Source organism: Ambystoma mexicanum, chromosome 2q, assembly GCF_040938575.1.
Source record: "Ambystoma mexicanum isolate Mex_15411 chromosome 2q, UKY_AmexF1_1, whole genome shotgun sequence".
Taxonomy (NCBI): domain Eukaryota; kingdom Metazoa; phylum Chordata; class Amphibia; order Caudata; family Ambystomatidae; genus Ambystoma; species Ambystoma mexicanum.
In genome coordinates this window covers 552,945,314-552,969,336 of record NC_090924.1, presented here as the reverse complement: position 1 = coordinate 552,969,336, position 24,023 = coordinate 552,945,314, and the positions used below count along the sequence as shown (strand labels likewise).

General features: G+C 45.6%; 1 protein-coding gene across 2 annotated transcripts in view; it reads right to left on the bottom strand.

Annotated features, from left to right (window-relative positions):
• DNAJC19 (DnaJ heat shock protein family (Hsp40) member C19) overlaps positions 1 to 21,511 on the bottom strand; it is a 164,279-nt gene extending 142,768 nt beyond the window's left edge. The window contains exon 1 of one of the 2 annotated variants that reach the window (XM_069647701.1): positions 21,331 to 21,511. Coding sequence is in view for 1 of the 2 variants with exons in the window: in XM_069647700.1 (XP_069503801.1) it covers positions 1,531 to 1,568 (38 nt within the window). In the remaining variant the exon portion in view is untranslated. Of the gene's footprint in view, positions 1 to 1,530; positions 1,768 to 21,330 lie in introns of those variants that run through there. The other variant, XM_069647700.1, reaches the window with a different exon arrangement.
• Between the last annotated feature and the right edge of the window lie 2,512 nt (positions 21,512 to 24,023).

The window sequence follows — 24,023 nt, the reverse complement described above, 5'->3', positions numbered from 1 at the left end:
TAGCCAGAGAAAAGTGATTACATTGTTTGGTTGAAATCATATTGCGTATTTTCTGTACTGCATTCATTGAATATTGCATCCACCTGAGCCTACATAAAGCATCCTCTACCACATTATACTTTTGTTCCTATTTACCAGTGTGCTACCTTATCCATTTCATGTCAACTCATTAGTGATTAAAGAAGTGTGCTAGTGCCAGATTCTCCGTTGTTAATATTTACCATATCAGATTAAGTGTGATATTCAATTATTAATTTATTAAAAAGTGTGATATATATTTTAATTTATCAAATAAACCTTTTAAACTTGCAAAACAGAATTACTTCTTGGCTCAGTGGGGTCAGGGGGATTCCAAGAGAGGGGTGTTATACAAGGGTAGTCATCCAGAACGCATGAACTGGACCTAAAGATATATCAATAAGGGTTTTCATTCAGTATTCTAGACTAGGCGTTAACTTGGCTGTAGTGCTGAATTGAATCCTCTTACACCACAATACTACCAAAGATAAATGAGGCATCTCTTAGCTATTAATGCGTTACTTTTAGGAGTGTGTTGCTCTAGGTCTCTAGCACTCTAAGTGGGCATTTTAGCCCCTACTCATCCCTGTACTTCTGCAGCGGCAGGGAGGAATCCACTTAGTCACACTCGTGGCAGAGGTTGGGATTTAAGACAGATTGCACTTACAGCTCAGTAAGCAAAAATAAAAGTTAAGAGTCACTGCCATGGTATTTTTTAATTACTACAATGTGGCTCTCCATCTGCATAGTTCAGGGCCTGGAAACAGCCTATCTGCACAAGCTCTGTGAGAGGTTGGGTCTTCCACATGGCAGTAAGGTTAGAGAAACTGAAATTGCTGGAAAAGAAAAAAAAGAAGTGTGGTAAGATGGTATGAGGCGTGTGGGACGGGAGAGGGCAAATGTTACTTGTGCGCTCTCATCCATCCCATACATCACAGGTGCACCCAAGCTGTTCCTTCCCCAAGAGGTCATAGTAGAGGAAGGGGGTGCCTACTGCACCTGTCACTTTGCAAAACGAGGAGCCATTTTCAAGGTCATTCAGTGTCCGTCCATTGGGTTGATTGGGGGGGGGTTGAGGGGGTGTACGCCGACAATTATATGCAGCTGGGGAATGCAGCTGGGGAGAATGGCCAAAATGAAGCTGCCAAACATACAATAATGGAATATGTTATGCAGGGGGTGAGGAGCGGGACAGTTTTTCACAATGCACAGCAGAGTACAGCGCTGGTTGCAACAGGACATGATATTCCATGGTGCCACATGCAACCATTAATGAGGATAGAGGGATCTGTCTTTCATGACGGGCAAGGGGGGGGGTACAGAGAAATGGTAGTGTCGAGCAGAAGGGTTAGTGGAATTTGAAGATGATGCAGTGGAATAAATCAATGCCAGCTGTAAGGCAACGTGGAACAAATATGTGCATGTGTTAACCTGGATAGATGAGACACCAAACAGTACACAAAGCCTCTTACACTATTTCCCTTATGTTTCAGATACACAGGGTCAACATACCTAGGCTCTAATGCTGGCTGCACCAAGGTGATGGACATTCCAATACTGAAGAGCGGACGGTGGCAGTAATGGACCACTGGTGGGCACGCGGGCTCAGGCGTACGCCCAGCTCCCTCCCGACTGGTGGGAGGTTGTGGGGGGTTTGCTCTGCATCGACAGTGCACAGCCCTGGTCGTGCCTCGATTGGAATTGGTGCCCTCCTTCCAGTGATCACCCTGTGGTGCTCAAGAGGAAGATGGCAGGGGAAGAAAGGATACAAGGGGCTTGAGCACCAGCACTGAAAAGAGAAAAAGAGACAGGCACAGCATCAACTATTGAGCCTTAATGTTTGCCTGCAATCTCCCTACATTTTCACTTTTTCTCAAAAAGGCATCCACGTGTTTTGCATCTCTTCTGCTTCCAGGGGTCCAAACAGCAGCTAATGCTAAATGGCTGCAGGTGACCCGTTATAAGCTGTTACAACTGGCAGAATCGACCGAGAAAGGACTAAATACGGTATGGGAAGAGATTTGGGCAGTCAGACTGGTGGCACTACAGAATAGAAAAGTGTTGGATATGCTTACTGCAATGGAGGGGGCCGTTTACCACAAGATAGAGAGCAGCTGCTGCACAATAATATCAGCCAATGACACGGCTAATGGAACTTTGACGGAGGCCATAGAGGAAATTCATACACTCCATGAGACTATGACCAAGGAAACAAATGCAATATTGTCACACAGCTGGTTTGATTCTCTTTTTGCTTGGGTCCCGGCATGGGCCGTTTATTATTTACTTATTGTTATCATCCCCCCACCCCCATGTACTGCACTGTCCCTGCCCCCTTCCCACGCACTTGCACGATCTGAATGACAACTGGCCTAGTAGGATCGTTCTCCATCCTCCCTCTGTTCCCCTCCCTTGCCTCGTCGTACCTTGAAAAACTTGTGTATAGGCGCGTTATAAATGACATATCATATGGTTGGTGAACATTTTCAAATTAACTGTCCCAGTGCTCATTCTGTTGCTCCTCAAATTCTGTGCTGGTCAGCGAATACTAAGAAACTGCAAAAACAAAAAGGGGGGGGGGCAGGAATGCCCCTGAATATTGAAGAGGGATAAGGCACATAGTAAACACTTGGGCTCAACACAGTCTGGAGCAAACTAGCATAATGCACAACAGTGGTTACAATGCCCCGGATGAGTAGGATTCCTTTTGGGTGCATGCTCAGATGATGGGCAAGAGTGCGAGTCTTAACTGGGAGAGTAGGAGGACCAAGGGGAACATGGATAGGGTAAAGAGGTTGCGGATCACCAAGGAGGTAAATAATATTTCTTTTAAAAAAAAAAAAAAAAATCACAAGCAAGAAGGTGCCGATCGAAGGGGGAAATGTGGTAAAGGTGTAAATTCAGCGCTGCCAAGGGCAGCGGGGGGGGCAAGGGGGAGGTGCACCAATTAATTACATAACTGATGGAGGGGCAAGAGGGGGAGCAGCATGGGAGGAGGCACTCCTGTGGGTACACAGGGCATAAGGACAAGGGGTAATGGGCATAAAAGGTAGTGTAGCACGGTGTGATCAACACAACAGCCATTTTCGGGTATAGGCCTTCTCTTTTTGCAGCCACGGGCCTCATGTCTTGGGTAAACATGAATTTGTCAAGCGCTCAACTACAGCAGTGTGCTGGAGAAATGTTGCAGGGTGGCAGTTCCCAGGAGAATTTAGCTGCAGTGGAATGAGACTCGCTAATATGCGAGTCTTTGTAGGGAATTAGAAATTAAATGCAGGCAAATAAAAACCAACCACGGTGAAGTACGCAGTTTCTAAATGCCCGAATCACCAGGAAAGGTCTCGGCGTCCCTAGGGTGCAACAGTGTTTTGTGTTCTTGCTGATGTCTGCAGGGCATCTCATTGGTCTGATGCTGTGGGAATGTATCCCATTTTCCAAGTTTTCGATGTTGTGTGTGTCTGATGGGGGCTGATCAATTGCAGATGAATAAAGTTCCAGTAGTCAGCACAATCACGAAATGCATTTAAAGGTAATTGTGCAGCGGTGGCCGAAGGTTTGCGACGTCACTATGGGTGGAGTTGGACAATGGGGGCCAGGATAGCATGAACCAATTACAATAATTCAATATATGCCTGGCTATAGGGGACTGACTTAGTAGTCCCACCAATCAGCTTTTGTAAAATGTTTCAAATGTGTGTATGCAAATCAAGTCATTTGTGTACAAAAATGTTGCACGGTGTGGGTGGCTTTGACAGCTCACTTCACACAGTTCAGTTCCACAGGGTTGTTTGAACCGTGCTTTCCCAGGTGCGTTTTGGCCCTAGCTATGCTCCTTCTTGGATTACTTGGTGTGCCTGTCATTACGTCGCTTAGAGGATCCCCGAGACAGTAGCACCTGGTATTCACTGCCCACCTGGGCCATGAGTGACACTATTCGGCGCCTGAAATGAAAATGCTGTTTATCCTTTAAATGACTCAAATTCTAGGCATTTAAGAGTTGATAGAGACCCTTAGTCAGGGGGCAAGGTCATGGGAGGGTTGACTTGAGACAGAGGGAAGTGGGGTGTGTGGGGGAGAAATGGAACCATAGGGGGAGGGATCTGAAGACTGTTGAACATCACTGGGTACATTCTCAACAAGGAGAGGAAAAACAGCACAGTTGATTTTTTTTATGTCGGATTGTGTTGCTAAATCTAATGATACCATGCAAAGGCAAACATTTAGGACCCATAGTTTCTAGTGTGTTTCCAGAGACCTACCTTCTGAGTGCCCACTTACTCCTCAAAGACCCTTATGGCACAATGGACCCCAACATGCACTATCAACTAGCAGCTCACAAAGCCAACCAAGCACCACATGCCAAGTACCAGACAAATGATGGACCAGAGAAACAACTCACAAGGGAGCCAAAGACCAGAGGGGTTATGGGCCATATGAGCAGAGGACCAGAGTAGAGCAACCTACAAAAGGACCAAGGACCTGAAGCGAGTGGGCCACCACATAACAAATATTCATAGGGTTGACTGACCAAAGGAGAGTGACTTTCCAAGGAACCAAAGACCATTGGGGCGATGGACAAGATAAAAGTGAATCGCCGGGGATTCAAGGACCAGAGGGTGGACAAGAGGAGCAACTCGCAAGGGAGCCAATGACCAGAGGTGTTGAACCATACATGTCAAAGACCAGAGGAGAGTGACCCCCCACCAGAGTGCCCAGGACCAGAAGGGAGTATGCCTGGAGGAGAGTGGCCCACAGGGAAATCAAGGACCAGAGGGGCGATTGACCAGAGGAGCAACTCACAATGGCATTGCTGCCAAGTGGGCACCTATCATGCACAATACCATGAGCAAGTCCTGGATTTTCATTTTGCATGGTGGGACTTGTAGGACCACACTTGTTAAGGTAAGATCGAAAAAACCAGTCCCAGCATTAAAAAAAAGAAGTGCCTGAACTGACTCACAATGTCACATATGGCATGGGGATACATGGCAGGTTTGCAAGTGAGCCAAGCATCAGGGGGCTGAAGGACGCAGAGCCAAGGACAAAGGGGAGAGTGGCTGATCAAGGAGGAGTTGGGCGAAGAACCAGAGGCCAAAAAAGCCAATTATGTGCTTTCATAAGCATCATGCATCCAAGAAATAAAAAAAAGGCTCCAATTATCTAAAATTCTATTATAATAACTGCTTTTGGTTCTAACATATGTTTATATTCTCTCTATGTACACCTGCGTAGTTAGGTTTCTTCATTTTGGGACCCATCTGTGGTGTTCTATACATATGCTTATTTTTACAGCTTATTTGGTTGGGAGTAGTTTGTTTTGAAGGGGCACTCAGCTTATTATTTCCTTCTAACCTTGCACTGGACTCCAGCGCTTGAAGATTTTGTTGGACCCTGCTGGAAGAGTAGTCCTTTCTAAAGTCCTCCAGTTGTTTGATGTAGGGTATTTATTGAGTGTGGAGATAGCTTTGGGAAGCAATGGAGCAGTTTACAGGTCGTAGGATACGGAGGTCAGCAGATATACAAGGGAGTGGGCAACAATAGGGTGTGGGGAGGCCAAGGCAATTTTGTCAGCAAGGGATCAACAAGCAACTTAGGGAGAACAAATGGATTAGATGACCATAAACACTTAAAATCAAGGCATAAATTAGTTTTCAAAAACTGATCAGCAGAGTTTGCTAATGTTCTTGTATAGCAAACAAACCCATTTGATTAAAAATATTGGTACACCATTGCTAATGTCACCAGTGGTTATTTGTTCCCATGACATACAATGAACATTTAAACAGAATTTTTTTTCGACTGCTGACTTAAGACATTAGTGAGATGATGAATAAGGCCTTGCAAATTCTTTAACATTCCACTAGACCTGCAATTCGAGTAACTTAGTTTACCTACTCATGCTAAGAGAAATGCACTTGCCCCTTGGCAACGGATAACAAAAAATGTAAATGTGCTTTCTGCAAAATGGTGCATGTCATCACAAACACACTGTCAATATACATACTAAGTTAAAGGATACCATAATGACAAGATTTATTTTCTGAACTCCAATATCCATGAGGACTTAGTGTGCATAGATATCTTGGGGCTGGGCTTTATTAAGGAGAATAATCTAGAATTGCTTATGCATTTGACCTCTTTACATTGTTTGATTGAACCATATTGACAAGAGAGGGTACACACTTCAAGGGATGAGAGAAGGATGACGGGATAACCAGGCAATCCACACCACTAGAATCAATATGAGGTTGATAAGGCTTCACTGATAGACACGTGAATGGAAGAGTTTTGCTAAACCCCATTCCGGGAGTACTCTGTCTAGACGGAGATCTTTAGTTTCCATATGAAGCACCTTAATGTAGAATCCCTGGTTCTGACATATTGAGGCGAGAAAGTTTTGGAAGAATTAATTAAGCTTTACAAATAATATCCACTGCCGTGGGACAGTATTTCACAGAGGGAAGGTACACTTAATTTCCCATATAAATGTAGACGGTTACAGCTTACTCAAAACATGACGTCATTGCCATCATAACGACATGACGCAATGAATATACGTCGCTATTTGAAGCGGCCATCTTGCCTTGCAGTGTTTACAGACAGCGGGGAGAGATCATGGAATTCAAGCGCTCCCGCTTTTGTCATGACAGAGATCAGAGTGAAAGACAACTTATAAGGTAAAGACTATACTCTTTTTAGTAAAAGTCAGTTTTCCCCTTTCTTCTTTATGTATCCTGGCTCACTAAAGGACTTCCTATGGACATTTTGTGAAGCCATTTGTACACCACACTCAGAATTTATCGAGAAGGATAATTAAAATCTTTGACCACATATGAAGGGGACAACAACCATTAGGAGTTTCTTCGATCATCATTGAGTCATACAATTCAATGACAGGGTGAGTACTTTGACACAAATATCATGATTACCTAATAAGGGATCTAGAGGTTTCCATCCACTAGCCCCTTATATTCCATTATAATATGTATTGCATCCAGAGGTGGAAGACCACTCATGCTCACAACATTGGATTAGAACTACTCCACCCAATCACAAATTGGGCTATACTTATGGAATTAATAGAATTCCATTTTCTAAGGTGAAGATGAGGTTTTTTTTTTTTTTAACTTCATTCCATACGTAGATGAGAAACGGAAGATATTAAATAGGAAAAGAGATCTCATGTTAATGTCCTAATTTTGTAGGTAATCAGGGACCGATTGCTACACATGTACACCACTTGGCTCCAGATAGGAGCACTATTTGAACACTGAAGTGGACAGACAGACTATGAAGGTAGATATACGTTTACATTTGAAGTAGACAAATGGTTAACTGTTTGAGTAAATTACCATAAAAGAACTGAATAGACCCTTTTTTTAAAATTTGATTATGTATAGAATCAATGTCTTGTCAAGATCCCTGTTGAAGACAGGTGTCTAAATGCGTTGGGTTATATTCAATGTATTTACTGAACAGAAATGTATTATGTACTGTTATTGGAATACCTTGTGTTATGACTACAGTTTTAAACTGAACTGATTTACCTAAATCTCAAACTATTTTAAGATCTACCTTTAAACTCGTGGCTGATTTATTGGCCTGTGAAAGTGTGCAGGGGATGGGAGTTCCCTACTCATGGGAACTTTTTCTTGCTCACCGTTTTAAGTGATATGCCCAGGCAAACTGTGCGATTGTATTATCCAGAGTAGTAATTCATTACACCCATGAGTGCGCCAAAACACAGTGAACTAACCAAATGAGCTTTATTGGGGTCTCTGGCATTTAGATCTTGATTATTTTGCTAACGCTGCCCTTTGCCAGGAGCTGGCTCTGCTTTTATTCCCGTCACATAGAACTGGTGCTGCTGGCTTTCCAATGGTGTATTTTCAAAGTCCATTCAAGGGAGAGGGGGTCTTCTCTGCGCTCTTCCCATCAATGAAATCTCACCTCTTGGATTCCATCTGAAATTTTGCATTAACCACTCAGTGGGATATTTAGTCATCTGCTGGTGGGTCAATGCGGCTGCAATACTGCATGAGAACACTTTCAGTAGAGTTGATACTGAGAGTTTACCTCCAATATTCCATAGCAAAGAAGCTTTATTTTTAAATGTGCGTTATCCCCCTCTTTGTTCCATTCTGCTCAGGCCACCAATTTCTCCGGTTTGCAATTCCTTACTTAAGCAAGCACAATGCTTACGGAACAGCTAATATAAGCATTTACCAAGCCCAACCAGGGGCATGTGTCAGGCACAATACTGTAAATTAGATTACGATTGTCCTTTAAAATGTGAAGCCCAGGCTTAAAAGTGGTTTGGCAACTGCTTTTCTTAGCTATGCAAGCTAACAAACATTTTACTGTATGCACAAAAGCCCTCTTTTTCCTGGAGTGTTAAATGCCAATGATACATGCCCTTTAGCGGAAGGAGCTCCTGCCGCCAAAATGTATGCTAAATCATGTGCGCACTCAACTTACATCAACTGTTTCAGGAAGGCACCTCAGTTGTGGGAACCCGTATGTGGAGTTTTTTTATTACTCAACTGCTGTGCATGGTGGACTAACCAGTCCCACCGCATCTCCCGTATTTTTTGGTTTACTTGCATTCTCTTAAACGCAGACCCTTTTAGCCTACCTATTCCTAACACAATGTTCATTTGGAAAATACTAGACCGCTGTTGTGGGCAGTGTTAAGCTTGCAACCTTTATTAAATAACATTTGTGCTGTCCATAGAAGCAATCTTTTGCTGCCAATTTGAGTTATTTGCAGCTAATAAGCCCAAAGACTGCCTGCCAATCGTAACCGAACTGTAGTGGACTAGCTTACATGACCTTATTATCGATTACAGGCACGTGGCAGTCAAACTACCTCGATGAAAATGTTAGCCTTTATATCAACGACAGGCTAGTTTGCTCAGAACTGCTATTCAAGTCAATTTTAAAATCCTTAGTGGTGCCTATCGTTTGCTAAGATGGAAATGAAACACCTTGCAGCTTTCGGTTATTTGCCCTCAACGCACAAACCTATGCAGCGGGCATCCTAATGCATTCCCTGCCAAAGAGCTAGCCTGTACAGGAGACGAGGAATGTGCCTAGAAAGCGTCATACGATAGGATTGCAATCAGGAACAGTTGCAGTTATGTTGTCATTGAGGATCCTTCTAGTTAACGGTGGGAATACATCAGAGCCCCTCTATAGCTGTGAGACCGCAACATGGAGTGGTTATGAAGTGGAGGGAAATTGGGGCTACATTGCATGTTTTGAGGGTCGGGTGGCGGGGGGTGATGGGTTGTTGAACAGATTAGTGAGCACACTAATACATACACGATGCAGCAGCAACGCTTCTGATATTTCTGCGACTTCGCACTTGGGGATATGAACATGGTGAGGCTGTCCAAAGTGTTTCTTTTTTTTAGTTGGAACATCAGGGGTCTAAACCACCCTGAAAAAGTCTGACAAGCTGTTTGCGTACATTGAAAGGAATAAGCTGCAGGTGCTAATGTTGCAGGAAAGGTGTACTAGAAGCTCAGTGCATGAGACGTTCCTAAAACAGTCGAGCCTGCACGAATACTCACCGGTGATAGGGGGTATGACACCATTTCATAGGGCTGTTAATTATTTTGTATCGTCACTGTGTGACCATGTCGGAGAGCCATGTCATAGTTCACTGCCAGAATCCTCCTCGGAGGATATTCCTGGGAGCAGCAGCCTAGATACCAGAAAAAAAGTCAATTCGGGAGTAATTACGGTGAACAATGTGTGTAGTCTCGCTGTTGGGGATGTAGGTGTCTCCATATATCTATCAGATGCATGCCCCCCATAGCCTTCTTAAGAGAGACAGCCTTGGAGGCCTCGGCTAGGGTCAGTGGGCTTGTCCTATCAATGATCCCCTTCAAAACTACATTAAGGTCCCCTGCCTCTACAAGCTCTCCCCTTTGAAATTGAGCGATATGTGGGAGTAGAACTGATCTTGGTAATGATTAGGGCCATACAGGACACAAAGGTGAAATCTCTACCTGCTAACCGTATGTTCAACACAATATATCTACCTAGGGCATCCTTTGGACCGGTTGTATACAAATTGTTCGTTTTACAACTGTTCGAATTACAATTGACCTTTTCACAATTGACCGAATTGTGAAGGTCAATTGTAACATATATGTGGGGGGAAACCCCCAACAACCCCCACCTAACGCCAAACCCTATATATATATATTACCAAACAGATATATATATATATATATATACTGTCCATTGTGAAAAGGTCAATTGTGACCCTTTAAATTCGGTCAATTGTTCATTCGAACAATTGTAAACGAACAATTTGGGTAATACCTTTGGACCGTCCCCTGTTGAAAGAGAAGGGAGCTAGCTATAAGGATCGCAGCCCCCACCCCCCTGTTTTCTGAGTGGAGGAAGTGAAGTATTGATGAGGCAACCAGCGGGATCGCAACTGTGGCCAGTGTCGCTGCAAAAGATGGGTCTCCTGAATTAGGGCTATTTCAGCTTTTAGGTCTATATGGTTGGTTAGCATGCTTTTCCTCTTTCTTGGCGAGTCTAGACCCTGGACATTCAAGGACACGACCTTCACATCAGCCATCTCTTGTAATCAATATATCTACTGGACCTGGCCAACCTTCAGAACCATTCACAGCTCTTTCCCCCTCCGATTCGGACCTCCCACCAAATCACCCTACCAGCCTCCATTTGCGGCAAGTCAATGTTCGACACCTAGTCTTTTCCATGTTTTCCACCATCTTGAATCACAAAAAACACCACACCACAGAAAGGAAAAACTAACAAACAACATTAACAACCCCTTGTGGGGTGAACATCAGGCCCGTTGCCTGAATTAGGGCATACACTCCTAGTGCCGTTATTGTTGCTTGCTTACAGTTGCATTCCTATTGGCCTTTTTTCAGCTGTCTTTTCCATTAGAATCCAGGATTCATAGCTGTTTTTACTGCTGGTCAAAATACTCATCTCATTTCAACCATAGTCTCATGAGGGGGACCCTCAAGTGGGGGCCTCAGAGTTCACGCTCCTCTCTCGCCTGTCCATCTAGGGCCTGCAGCGGTCCCTCCTCTTGCTTTTCCTCGAGTGAGATTGGCCCCAGGTAGATGTCGAAGGTCCTCGGGAACTATCGTCAGGCAAGTGCATTTCCGTCTCCGGTATCTAAAGAGTCTCTGCTGCCGCCTGGAGGGAAGTAAATTGGTGCTTTACTCCCTCCAGTTGAAACATGATGGAAAAAGTATATCCCCACCTTTATAGAACACCCTGGTCACCTAGCCGGTTTGTTAGTGGCCTCATGAGCCTGCTTCTTTGGATTGTCCCTTGAGAAAGGTCCTGAAACAGTTGATGGGAGGACCCTTTATACTCCAGGCTGCATTGTTCCCTGGACTTCTGGAAGATCAGGTCTTTAGTCTCTAAATCCGTTGGGCTGCGAACATATGAACCCCCCCCCATTAGCTCTATGCTACCCAGCGCATCATTCACTCACTGCTGCAAGGTCCGGGCCTTCAAAAGGCATATGGCTCCACTTTGCTCCAGGGAGAGAGACTTACCCCCAGCATCTGACGTTGCAGCTCCCGTGCCACAATCATCTGTCCCTCTGCTCCCCGCTAGGAATTTCTCAGCTCGCCAGCCGCTCAGTGCTCTGGTGGTCTCTAGGAGATGGAGGCAAGGCTTTGCGCCTTGGAGCCCCAGCGTTAGGTAGCTTCTGTCCGGCTCAACTTGCAGCTGCTTCAGCAGGGAGGTCTCTGTTCCTCCGATCGGTATCTTGGCTGAGGGCGCCATCTCTGCTTGGCTCCTGCATCAGACACGGTTCCCCTTGTTGCAGTCAGAATCCCTTTCGCTGAATATAGCTGGACTGGGCCTTAACCCGCTCTCATGGCCTCCATTTCGTCCCTCACTGAAGCCACGAGATGGGGCCCAAGGGTCTGCGCTCACCATGGGGCTGTTCCGCTTCCAAGGATCTCGGGTTGCCAAGGATCCAATCACACAGCAGTTCATCTCCACATCGCTCGTTTTCTGTCCGTGATCTATGTAGTTAGGAGGCTGCAATCACTGTGTAGCTAACGGGCTCACACCACCATCATCCTCCAGCCAGGCCACCCACCCCCGTACCTGGGATTCTTAACCCAATCCCCAACCAGACACTTGCGTTCCTTAACAATGAAATTCTCATCGAGCACGACCTTATACTAACACTGTGCCTCTTCCACCAATCTCACCACCTCTTCTCAGTCTACACTCACACGGACGCCAACCCCATCCATCCCAGACACTATTTTGCCCCCGGCTGGCGTCCTTTCAATGAAAGCAAAGGTGACGCTTTAGTAACCGAGTGGGGTGTGATGCAGTAACTCCATACCGTGTGTTTGAAAACTGCACTCCACAACAACCCCAACCTCATAGCCAGTTGAATGCCACCCTTAAGAAATCTATTGGCATATTCCACCAGCCCATTCGTACTGGGGTGGTACAGGGCTGTGCACGTGCGTTCAATCCCAAACTACAGCAAATATTTCCTCATCGTTTCTGAACAGAACTGCACGCCATTATCGGTTACAATTTCCATGTGAAACCCGTCACGAAAGAAAATCTCGAAAAATGCCACTAACTTCACTGCGGTTGGTTCCCTTGCCTTCTTCCACTCTACACACTGAGTGTTAATCCACTAAAACAAAAATGAACTTCAAACATTCACCCAGCCCTTGAATGGGTCCCATTATGTCCACTGCTGCCTTTTGCCAAGGCTCCCTCCTGCACAGGGCGGAGAGGTGTCTTGCACACGACCCTACTCTTGTTACTTGCTAAACAGCTCCTACAATTACTTATTTCTCCATCTACCCCACCATCCATTGCTGGGCACCAGTAAATGTCTCGGAACCTTTTTGTGCGATTGACGTCACAATGCCCTTGGTGAGCAATTTCTATTAGTTTGTCCCAAATACCTTTGGGTTAGTCACTTTATAAGTGAGTCACTAAAACTCCTGAGTTTTCCTCCAACCTAAGCCAATTCATCCCGGACTTCATAAAAATGATCAAAATTACTATCCACATCATTCCTGCAGGGCCACCCTGTCACCGTCCACTCCGCCACTTTGCTAAGTACTACATCATCTCTCTCCGCCAGCCTCCATTCTTCTTCATTCAAAGCACTCTGCTCAATACTGTCAACAATCATTTCTTGGTCCTTTCCTTCCATCTTTTCACCCCCACTGCCACAATGCACCGGAAGACAAGAGAATCTGCCACCACATTCTCCTTAACGGGAACATAGCACATCTGGAAATAATAATTCTGCAATCCTAATATCCATTTAGAAATTCTGGGCAAACCCTTGTCCCAGCTCCCACAATTCAACTTCTGTAGCAAAGGTCTGCGATACGTTTTTACTATAAACTGTTGGCCCCACAGGAAGAACCTACAATGTATAATGGCCCAACACCACGAAAGTGTGCGTCTCCCTCATCCCCCTCCCCAACAACTTTTTTTTTGCTGCACCCCTCAATGGCCTAGACGCAAAGGCTATCATATGCTCTTCCTTCCCACCGTCTCGTGACAAAGATGCTCCCAGAACCAATAAGCTGGCGTCCAGTCAACAATGTCTTTCGTCCACTCACAAACCCCCCTAAAGAAGGTGCATTAGAGATCCCCATCACCTGGAAGGCTTCCATACATTCACCTGACCACACAAAAGGTAACCCCCTTCTTCCGCAATGCTCTCAATGGAGTCGAGAGGAGGGCAAATAATGAAAAACATTTGTGACAAAACTCTGCCATGCCCATAAACAATCTCAACTGATCCTCATCCTGCGGTGCCGGGGCCTTACTTATTGCTTCTACCAAACTGTGCTTGGGAGATATTCCTCAAGCCAAAATCCTGTACCCAATTTACTCTACTTCACATACCCCAATTTTACGTTTCCTGCGCTGCACTGTTAAACCAACCTCACATAACCTAGCGCTGCACTGTTAAACCAACCTCACATAACCTAACCAGAATACTCTCTCAACACCATGTCATGTTGCTCGATACAATCAGCAAAAATGAGGTCACCCACGTTATTAACAACACCCTCCAAAACCATCTCCATAACATGTTGAAAGACAGCCGCAGCTGAAGCCAACCCAAAAGGCATCCCAATGTACTTTAAGGTTCCTTCCGCTGTGATGAACACCAACCTCCCAACACTCTTGTTACAACGGCACCTGGTGGTAAGCAACAGACATATCCATAACCGTGAACCAACTTGATCGTCTCAACACAGCCAGAACCTCTGATATGACCGGCAAGGGGTGTCTCACTTAAATGTTCTTTTTCAGGTCTCTCAAATCGACACAAACAGATCTTCCAATTGCTCTTTGCCACAAGGACCACCAGGGACAACCAATCCGTTCCATGCACACGTTTTATCACTCTTCTTTGCACAAGTCCATGAGGTTCCACACGTAGCTGCTCCTTCAGGTGGTGAGGAACAGGCCGCACCTTATGCACCGCTGGCTGTGCACTTGATTTCATCTTAATACAGTGTTCAAAGTCCCTTCGTTTTCATAGATTTTCCGTGAACACAATTGGGACTTCCAAGGCCCATCTATCGTCTACCTCTGCTATTGGCACTGTAACAGATGCACTTGCTTGGATGCAAACCTTTAAGTTCCACTGTTCCTCCCATCCAAATAATGATGATCTTTGCCACCAGGATATCTGCAGTGCTTTCCCTGCCCTTTTAGCCAATGACCCCCTGAAATGTCCCCACCAGTTCAATCAATGTCTCACCGTAACCACACGGCTGGATGTGGGTCGGTTCCAACTCTTGTGTATCCTTAGAAATGATAGGCCAAGAGGAAGCACTGTCCACCTTCTTTGAGGTGTCTGATCCATCAATGCAAAATGTGTGCACAAGGCCACCCATGCCTCCCGAAACCGCTGAAATTTCAAATACATGGCAAGGTTTACTTTCATCGCTCTGAGGAGTTGGCGCACCTTCTTGCTCACACTGGGTTTGTCTGTACTCCACTGCATTGATGGTGTTCTCCCTACACATGCGTGCAAAGTGACCTTTGTGCTTCCATCTGATGCGCTGGCCGCTCCATGTCTCGGATTCCCACATCTGAACCGGTTCCCTTCTCACCACAGTGTTTCTCTTCTGACTTACTGCACACACTTCCTGGCCATGCTTTTCTATTTTCATCTCCTTCATCTACTGTCTCGTCTGATCAATGCTCCCGGTGAGTTCCACAGCATGCTTTGTAGTCAAATCTTTTACCAACAACCTTTCTTGCACCATGGCATTATTGGTGCAACTGATTTCTGATGAGAGAATTGGTCAATGCACCAAACTCAAAAAGGTATGGCTCACTGGCCTCAACGCAGCCATATACCGTTCCACTCTTCCACTGGCTCCATTGGATTCACAGCCTCTGAAAAAATGTGTGCCTCTCAAAACGTCAAATTTTTCTTTGGTTCAAATGTCCTTCAATGTTCCTCACTGCCAGGGTAAATTCATCCAGGTCCCCTGGTCCTTCACCCTCTGGCGGGCCATCAGACATGCTGCAGCCTTCTGGGCCGGGATTATGTAGCAAAAAGGACAGTTTTGTGGAAGGATTAAACTTGTGGCCATGGTGTATGTCTAAAACATTTCCTTCCACCTTTCCCACCTATCAGCAGTGTGTTCCAGGTTCAGCTATGAATGGGGGTGGGGCGGTATAGCTGCTGTGGCCATGGTTAATCTTGTTCCTACTTTTCCCTTTTTTCTAATCTTTTATTTTTGTACTGTATTGAAAGAATCACCTTAGTTGTTTTCAATTCTCGCACAGCACAGTCACATAAAAATTGCCCGTCAACACTGCCTCCCTTTTCCCTCTTTTTTCCTCGCTCTGCTGCGAGTTGCAGCGCGTCGTTGTCTTGGCAACATTTTAAACTATTCCAGCTGTGAAGAGAGGACGCTTGCGAGCTCCTCATGTCCTTTCCTCTAAAGCTTTTGGGCCAGCCGCGTAAGCTCCTAGGCCTTGGTCCTCTTCCTTCTTTCCCGATGAAGGCCACCGGTACAGGGGTGGGGACGAGCGCACCACCACCCTCTCCTCCTCACCTGGGCTTGAAAGGAGGGGTACTGCTTCCTCCGGTCCCTGCTGCTGTATGGAGGGCCATCTTGTGCAGTTCTTCATCGTCGCCAGGGAGGAATTGTGGGACGCCACCATGAGTCAGATGAGGAGGCAAGTTACTTATTTGAAACAAGAGCGCAGCGGGCACCACTGCCACTTGTACCAAGCTCTCTCCTAACGGCCCCAGTGTTCCAGAACCACATCTGTTCTCCAACACACATTAGCAGGACGTAACAGTAATGCAGTCACAACATTTAGCAATAGTGACTTGAGAGTATACGTGTCAGAAGAACAGGAGCTGGGGAGAAAAAAAGCCCCCCCACCTCCCCATGTCAACTCATGGGTCAGTGGTTACGGTACTCAGGTGACATAAAGACAGAGTCTTAGGAATTATTAGGCTGCAGAGTTGCCCGTACATAGCCTCGATTTACGCAGATAACGTGCCAATATATGTAAAAGATTGGACTACTAACCCGCCAATGATAATGGCTGATGTTCTTAGGTTCGGCGAGTACCCAGGCTTAGTAAACAATTGGGCTCAGTTGCAAATCTTTCCCAGGTAGCTTCAAGACCACTGGGCTGGATATAAAATAGTCGCTGAATAATAACAAGTATTTGGAGATACAGGTCTACAGGGATAACGAGAGATTATATCTAGACCATGTTGGTAGATACCTGCAGAGCCTGAAATCCAAACACCAATTTCTCTGATGGGCTTGACTGCGTTGCTTAAAATGGTGGTGCTACCAAAACTCCTATACTACTTCCTGAACATCCCCATAGCTTTACAGGGCTGTTTCAAGGAAATAAAATCAAATGGTGACTCGCTTCATATGAGACCTGGGCAGGGTGAGAATGAAAATGGTTGACATGACTAAACCATACGAACTAGGTGGACTGAAAATTCCAGACTTTGAGCTACCCACATGTTAGAATTGAGAGAAGGGTGGTTTCCCCAATGCAGCTGGAGGCAGCTTTACTTAGCGTAGGGTATGCAGACTTGTGTGCATTCAATCCCCTTGGAGCAACGTTGCACACGTGGCAGAGGATCTTGAAGAGACTTGTCCCTTTGGGACATTCTAGGTGCCAAATCAACACTGGGCTTGGCAAGAAGTAAAAGCTGGGTGAGGGTGGATATCAGATACGTGGTAGACTTGCTTAGGGATGGGAAGCTCCCATTCGCACAGGAGCTGCAGAAGATGCTGGTGCGCAGCCCGCTTGTCCTACTCCAATACATGAGAAAGCGAGCAGCTCAGTGTAAAAATTGCATGACCTAGCCTCACACAAGAGAATTGGCTTTATGCACATGGCACAGACAGTATTTTACAACTTAGTCCAGAATGAAGAGCAAAGGAACCGCCGCGGGTGCGCTGACAGTCTAGATGTGGCACACTGCATGCAAGCTGAAGAGCGAGGTATCATTCAAGACCAAGTTTAGGCAAATCAGTTTTAAGGTTCTAAAAATGCTACACTACACACCGGCAATGTTGAATAGGTTTGGTTGAGATGCTATAGGTCGCTGTCAGAGATGCAAAACCCTAGAAGTTGATCACCTACACATGTTCTGGTCATGGCCCCAGATCTCAATTTATGGACAGATGTGTGCGCAGAGTTGTCATTGATGGTAGAACTGTATGTACCTATTGACCCATGCTGGGTCCTATTGGGCTGCTATGGTAAGATGAGAGGAATCGAACATATTTCTTCAAATGGCCGTTGGAAACGGAAGCACTCCCCTCTCTACCAACGATGTAGAATTGGCTGACAGCTAACAAGGATGTGCACATCTCGCTACAGCCAGCCATGAACCGTCACATGGACATATGGCAACGCTATCAGGCATATGACGCAGTGGCCCCATACCTGCAAACCAAACAGGTATCTGCAGCAATATATTAAAGAACCATTTTTGCATAAACTGGAAGCTTTGAGTTGCAATGTGTCCAATAAATGGGTGCAGTGTAATCTATAACCCAAAAAATGTACTACGCCAATGATGAAGCTATTGCATTAAGCCACCAAACTGTTGCTGTTATTGGAATACATCTCCGGGAGGGTCAAAACACATCTGCGAAGTATGCACACTAACCCGCAGCACTAGCTTGTCCACGTGATAGTCTTCAAAAACTATAATATGACAGACAGGACTATCATCTGTTATTTTTAGATAACCGTTCAGGCAGGAAGGTTGTATAACTACAAATAATGGGGCCGACCCACCATAACCAATAATCTGCCTTCACTGCGTACAAAAGCATGCGTTCTAAATAAATCTTATGAGCTGACCTGATCTTTGTAGCGTGCCAATCTTCTAGCTATGCTAATAATGTAGTTTTCCACTAAACACCCATCAACAAACACAGTAAATATTACGTGGTCTATGGCACCATCTGGACCAAACAAACTTATGTAGAGGCCTTCAGCGTAACCGGATGTTGCAACACATTTTTTCTGCCCTGCAGAAGTACATGGATGAGTAGAAACTTAAGCGCCCACTAAGTCTTCACACTTCTACAAACCAAGAACCAAAACAATTATAAAAACGTAAAACAGGAAGTTAAAAGAAAATTCTGTTGCCTTTTGTGGTCATGTGGGCTCTTGGTGTGTGGCAGTGTCAGGAGCCGAGCTGGCGCTTTAACCCCTACTCATTGTTGTATTCCTGCAGGGCAGAAGTCAATTAGTCACATTGGTGGCAGCAGTGATCCAGCGGCACGGTGGTGTCATGGGTCAAATGGAAGGTGACTAAGGTCTTGAAATGTCTACTGGCGGTGTGCAAATTGGGTGAGCACCAGGTCTGGTCGAAGTTCGACAGCGGTTAGCGGGTACCAGGATGGACAGGCGCGTCGATTCTATGTCGAGGCTCGGAGGTCACTGTGCGGAAGACTCCGGGGTAGGTTGATCAATTTACAGGCACTGTGATGACGAGGCTGGTACTTTGGACGGAGCCTTCAGCAGTACAAGGCAACTATACTTTGTTAGTTCGAGCCAAAGCAACAATGTGCTTTAGCTAGTGCAGTGCGGCAGACGAGAGTCGAACAGGCAAACACTGGTTCAAAGAACAATGAACGCCAAAAGGCAGAGTCAAAGAGTCCTGAAAGTTCGCTCAATGCCGATGCTCGAATCACGGCTCACAGCGGGTCGACGTTGAAAATAGGGATCTATGCTGTTCTGGCTTCTAGGTTATGTGACTCCCACTCCAGGGTCCTATGGGCCACGTTAGTTCTTTCCCTGCCTCCCAAACATTGGGGAGGCTGGCATACACACACACCTTCAGGGGTCCTGCAACATGGTATGGTCCCAGGCACCAGGGTGGCTGGCAGAGATGTGGTCTTGGTCCAGCAGCAGAATTCACCCCAATGGTGCCTAGGGATGGTTAGGGGACAGTGCTCGCCTCTGCCTTGACCTCACAACTGGAGGACTCTGGAAAGGACTGCTCTACCAGCAGGGTCCAATGAAATCTTTCAGGATTGGAGTCCAGAGCATGATTCAATGAAGTGGTGCGAGATCCCTTCATTTTAAAAAGCTAGAACATCACAGGTGATTGGACTAAAGCAATCCTGCTTTAGGGGTCCAATCCCTACTCTTTAAATTAATGGACTTTGCCCTCCTGACATCATACCAAAGGGCCTTGTGCAACAGGAAGTGAAGGGACAAGAAAAGAAACAAGATGGCAGAGGTTTCCTTAACACTTCCAGCTCTCCCTCTGGCTACACTAACTCTGCCCCTTTCCCGTCTCAATAGAATCAAAGGACTTTAGAAATGCAGCACCCTGGTGGGAGGTCTAGCTCCTGGTGCATGGGTGTGCCCTTCAATTCCTTTTCCCAAGCCAGCTTCTTGTGGAGTGGCTGTCGCTCGGGAATGGGAGTTACCTGCCCTTCCAAATGGACAGACAGAGACAATCTCCCCCTCCCCCGCAAACTTTTGTCCTGCCGTAGGCAGTGGGAGCCTTGCCTCAAGTGAATACACAACTATTTCTCAGCTAAACTCGGCCCACAGGGCTGGCGTATCATATCAAATTGAATGTGACTGAGATAACTACGAGGTATTCTGTCCACCATACCCTAACATCTATGGCTTATATTTACAGTTTACCTTGCCACCAGGTCAGGATCCCTAGAGTTATGCTGTTTTTGGAACAGGGGTGCATATCTTAAAGCAGCCCCTGAATGACACAGACGTGGCTGTCGCTGCAGCAGTTAAGAGGGCACTTGTGACCTCTGAACTGGTTCTAGGCCACTGGTAGACCAGATGCTGAGCATCAGATCACAGGTACACACTATGTTTTTGGCATGGAGCTTATGAATGATTTCCCTTTCAGAGAAGGAATTTATCAGCATCATTTTTTTTATTTAATTCAAATTTTAAAAAGCCAGGGCTACTATACCCTTAACAGATGGCAATTCCTCGCAGATTTGTTTTCTCCTTGCCAGGATAGTCCATGCTTTGTCATGTTGTAGCAATATTTTCGTGCTGGAAGGGGTGTCCAGTGCCCTGCTGCCTCCGCCATTCTACAACCAGTATCTTTTAATTAAACGTATCACATGATGATGCACAGAGGATACCAGTGCTTGTGGACTGTGAGCACTTAGTAGTGTGTCTTCCAAGCCTATGTCGGGCCCGCTTACATAAGGTCACACAGCAGGTGTATTTTTCTTACCTGTGACCTCCAGACATTCCCTGCCATGATCGGTACTACCGTTCCCGTTTACAGTTAGCTGTCAGACATTCTACAAAACCCTGACTTGCTGCATTCAATGCATTTACTTAGGGTTCTCTTAAATGTAGGATTTAAACCGTGGTCAACAGGTTCGAAGACCAAGCACCGAACCACTGTTCTACGCCACAGCACTTATTACTGGTAACACTAATGCTTTATGCCACCTAAAAAGGAAACACTTATCAGCCATAGTGAACTGGCTGCAATAGTTCTAGCCATAAAGGTAAACTTTGCCTCTTAAAAAGTGTTCACCATTCCGTGCGCTCAACCATTAAAATAGAAATGGCAAACATTCTGTATCAAGCACACGCTGCTGGGATACCAGGACGCAGAGGACACAACACCCTTGTGCCGTAACCCAACACAGCTTTTTCAATGCACCTACATGCATTAATATCTCCACGCTAATAAAAACAACAAAACACTGGTTAAACAGCAAGACAAATAAAACACAAAAAGTGCTTCACAAAAACAAACACCCTCACCTCTCTCAGGTTAGAATCTAGATCCAATCCGAGAAACGGAATAGTGAAACGCCCCACCGGCTCTTCTTCACGTGACTTTGGGCACGTTGCTTTCGCTGCCCACGCACTTTGCGTCTGACGTCATCTCGTCCCATATCGTGAACAAGGATGGTGCTGTCCGCCAGGCTAGCGGCCCCGGTGGAATGTGCGTGCTCTTAGGCGGGTGCCAGGCTAGCGGCCCCGGTGGAATGTGCGTGCTCTTAGGCGGGTGATATTTATAGTTGCATTTTCTTTCGGGAGACCGGTAAAGTTGCTACAACAAAACACCAGATGGAGACGGTGAACTAGCGGAAAATGATCTTTATTTTCAACATTGTTTTCATCTATTTACAGTACTGTGAGGGCCAAGAAAGGGACAGTTGATGGGACCATGGATCGTGGCGTTAAACGGATCAATTGGGCTAATAAAACGCTCACATTTAAAATTAAAGAAAAGTTTAATGCTTACTGATGAACAGTGTGTGTTTGGGTTATTAAACAGTTGGGTAGGATGGGGTGATCTTACAGGGGATCTGCTGGGGCTATGTGTGGTTCGGGTGAGGCACAATGCATATTGCTCTGGGTTCGTGGGTAGGGATGGTAGCATCTTGGTGTAGGGAGGGATGGGGCCATCACAGTGTGGAGCTGGGTGGTGGCATCCTGGTGTGTGGCGGAGGATGTTGATTCATGGTATGGGTCTAGAGCAGGGGTGCACCACTGATTTTGACAGAGGGCCGAAAGTACATTACATGATGGCTATAGTGGGCCGAAAAGTAAATGTGAGTGGGGCGTGGCAGCAGGCTTTTTCAACCCCCAATTTGTATTAAACACATGGCAAAAGAATACGTTTTTGAGGAGTAACGATTTTTATTTGTATTTCAAACTTACATTTTGTACTACACAATTTCCATTGTTATAATTTATTTCTATTTAGTTATTGTATATTGTCTGTTTAATTAAATTATATATTTTTTATTGACCCTTGATTGGACATTCCTTTATTTTGGACTGCTATACTTAGCTGTTTGGGTTGCCCAAGAGGAGTTTGGCCTTCGTTGAGTCCGGTTTCCTCCAAAAGCAAAGGATGTACATCTCTTAACTGTGCCTGTTTTAGCTTTATTATTGGGTTCACTCTTGGTGTGCAACACTATGCCCCATGGCCCCCACCCACAACCAAACACTATGCCCCATGGCCCCCACCCCTCAACCAAACACTATGTCCCATGGCTCCCACCCCCAGCCAAACCCTATGCCCCATGGCTCCCACCCCCAACCAAACATTATGCCCCATGTCCTCACCCCCAACTAAACACTATGCCCCATTGCTTCCACGCCTCAACCAATGTACCTTACATGCTGCCTATAGAGGGCCGAAAAGTAAGACCTTTGAAACCCCAATTTTCATTAGACAGTTGGAAAAAGAATACCTTTTTGAAGGTGTACCATCTTTATTTGTATTTAAAACTTACATTTTGTAGTATACATTTCCCATTCCATTTTTATTATTTCTTTCTTTGCAAATGACATATTGGCACTAGAATAAATATGCAAATCATACAGGATGAAACAGTGAACCAGACATACTTGATCAGTGAGAAACATTGCAGCGTTTCTCAGCTGTCAGTTTCTGGATCTCGGGCTCCAGTGAGGTTGTTCCTACTCTGTTGGTCAGTGAGTCTTGTCCTTGGGCTGGATTTATGTCGTTTCATTTGTGAAAAAACTTGCTCACAAATGTACTGCCAAACATAGAAACCATCTTTAATGCTTCCTGTGACAAATTGGGGAATTGTGCAGTGTCCTGAGACTGATAGAAGGCTAATAAAGGCATCTCTCTGTACTTATTTTTGAGGGCATTACAGCATTGAAGTTCAATCACTTCCAGTTGCAGTTCAGGTTGCACACTGTCAACATCAGCAGAGAAAGGGTCTGCAAAAAGTTTATTTTTATTTTTAAAATTTTTATTTTTGTTGGCAGAGGCATATAGCAAACACGTCCATCTGAGTGGCAGTAAATTCAATCCATACATGCAACAAAGCAGTGGTAACAAAACAATGATAGAACAGCAGGTGGGGAGTAAAGGCATCACAGTATATCAAGAAGGTACAGTGCGTTAATGTGTGATTTGGGAGGACTCTTCCTTTGAGAAGGTCTCCTCTAGGCTGTGGAGGTAACTGTTGAAGGCAGTCCAAATGTTTTTGGGGCGGGAACGCGCTGGGGCATATTAAGAAACTCTTCTTCACAATTGCGGGACCAGGTAAGTAGATTTAGCCATTTCTGGAATGAGGGGGGAACAGGGGCTCTTCCAGTTCTGTAGAATACACTTTTTAGCTACAATGCAGCCCACATTAAAAAATGTGGCCATACATTTAGCCCCATCGGTCTGCCACACCCCAAACAGAACTCCCGTTGGTTCTGGGTCGACAGCAGTGTCACAGATCTCAGTCAGTTTCTCCAGGATCTTACCCCAGAATTCCGTAAGCATCGGGCACACCCAGCACGTGTAAATGACGAGCATCTTCTGCACCTCAGCGAGGGCAGAGTTGTGGGTTGGTTCGAGCGAAACCTGGAGATCCTGTATGGAGTGTAGTACAGCCTGTTAAGTAATTTGTACTGTATGGTGCGGTAGCGAAAGTTGAGGGAGACTCTACTAGTGTGTGAACACATCTTCCCCCACA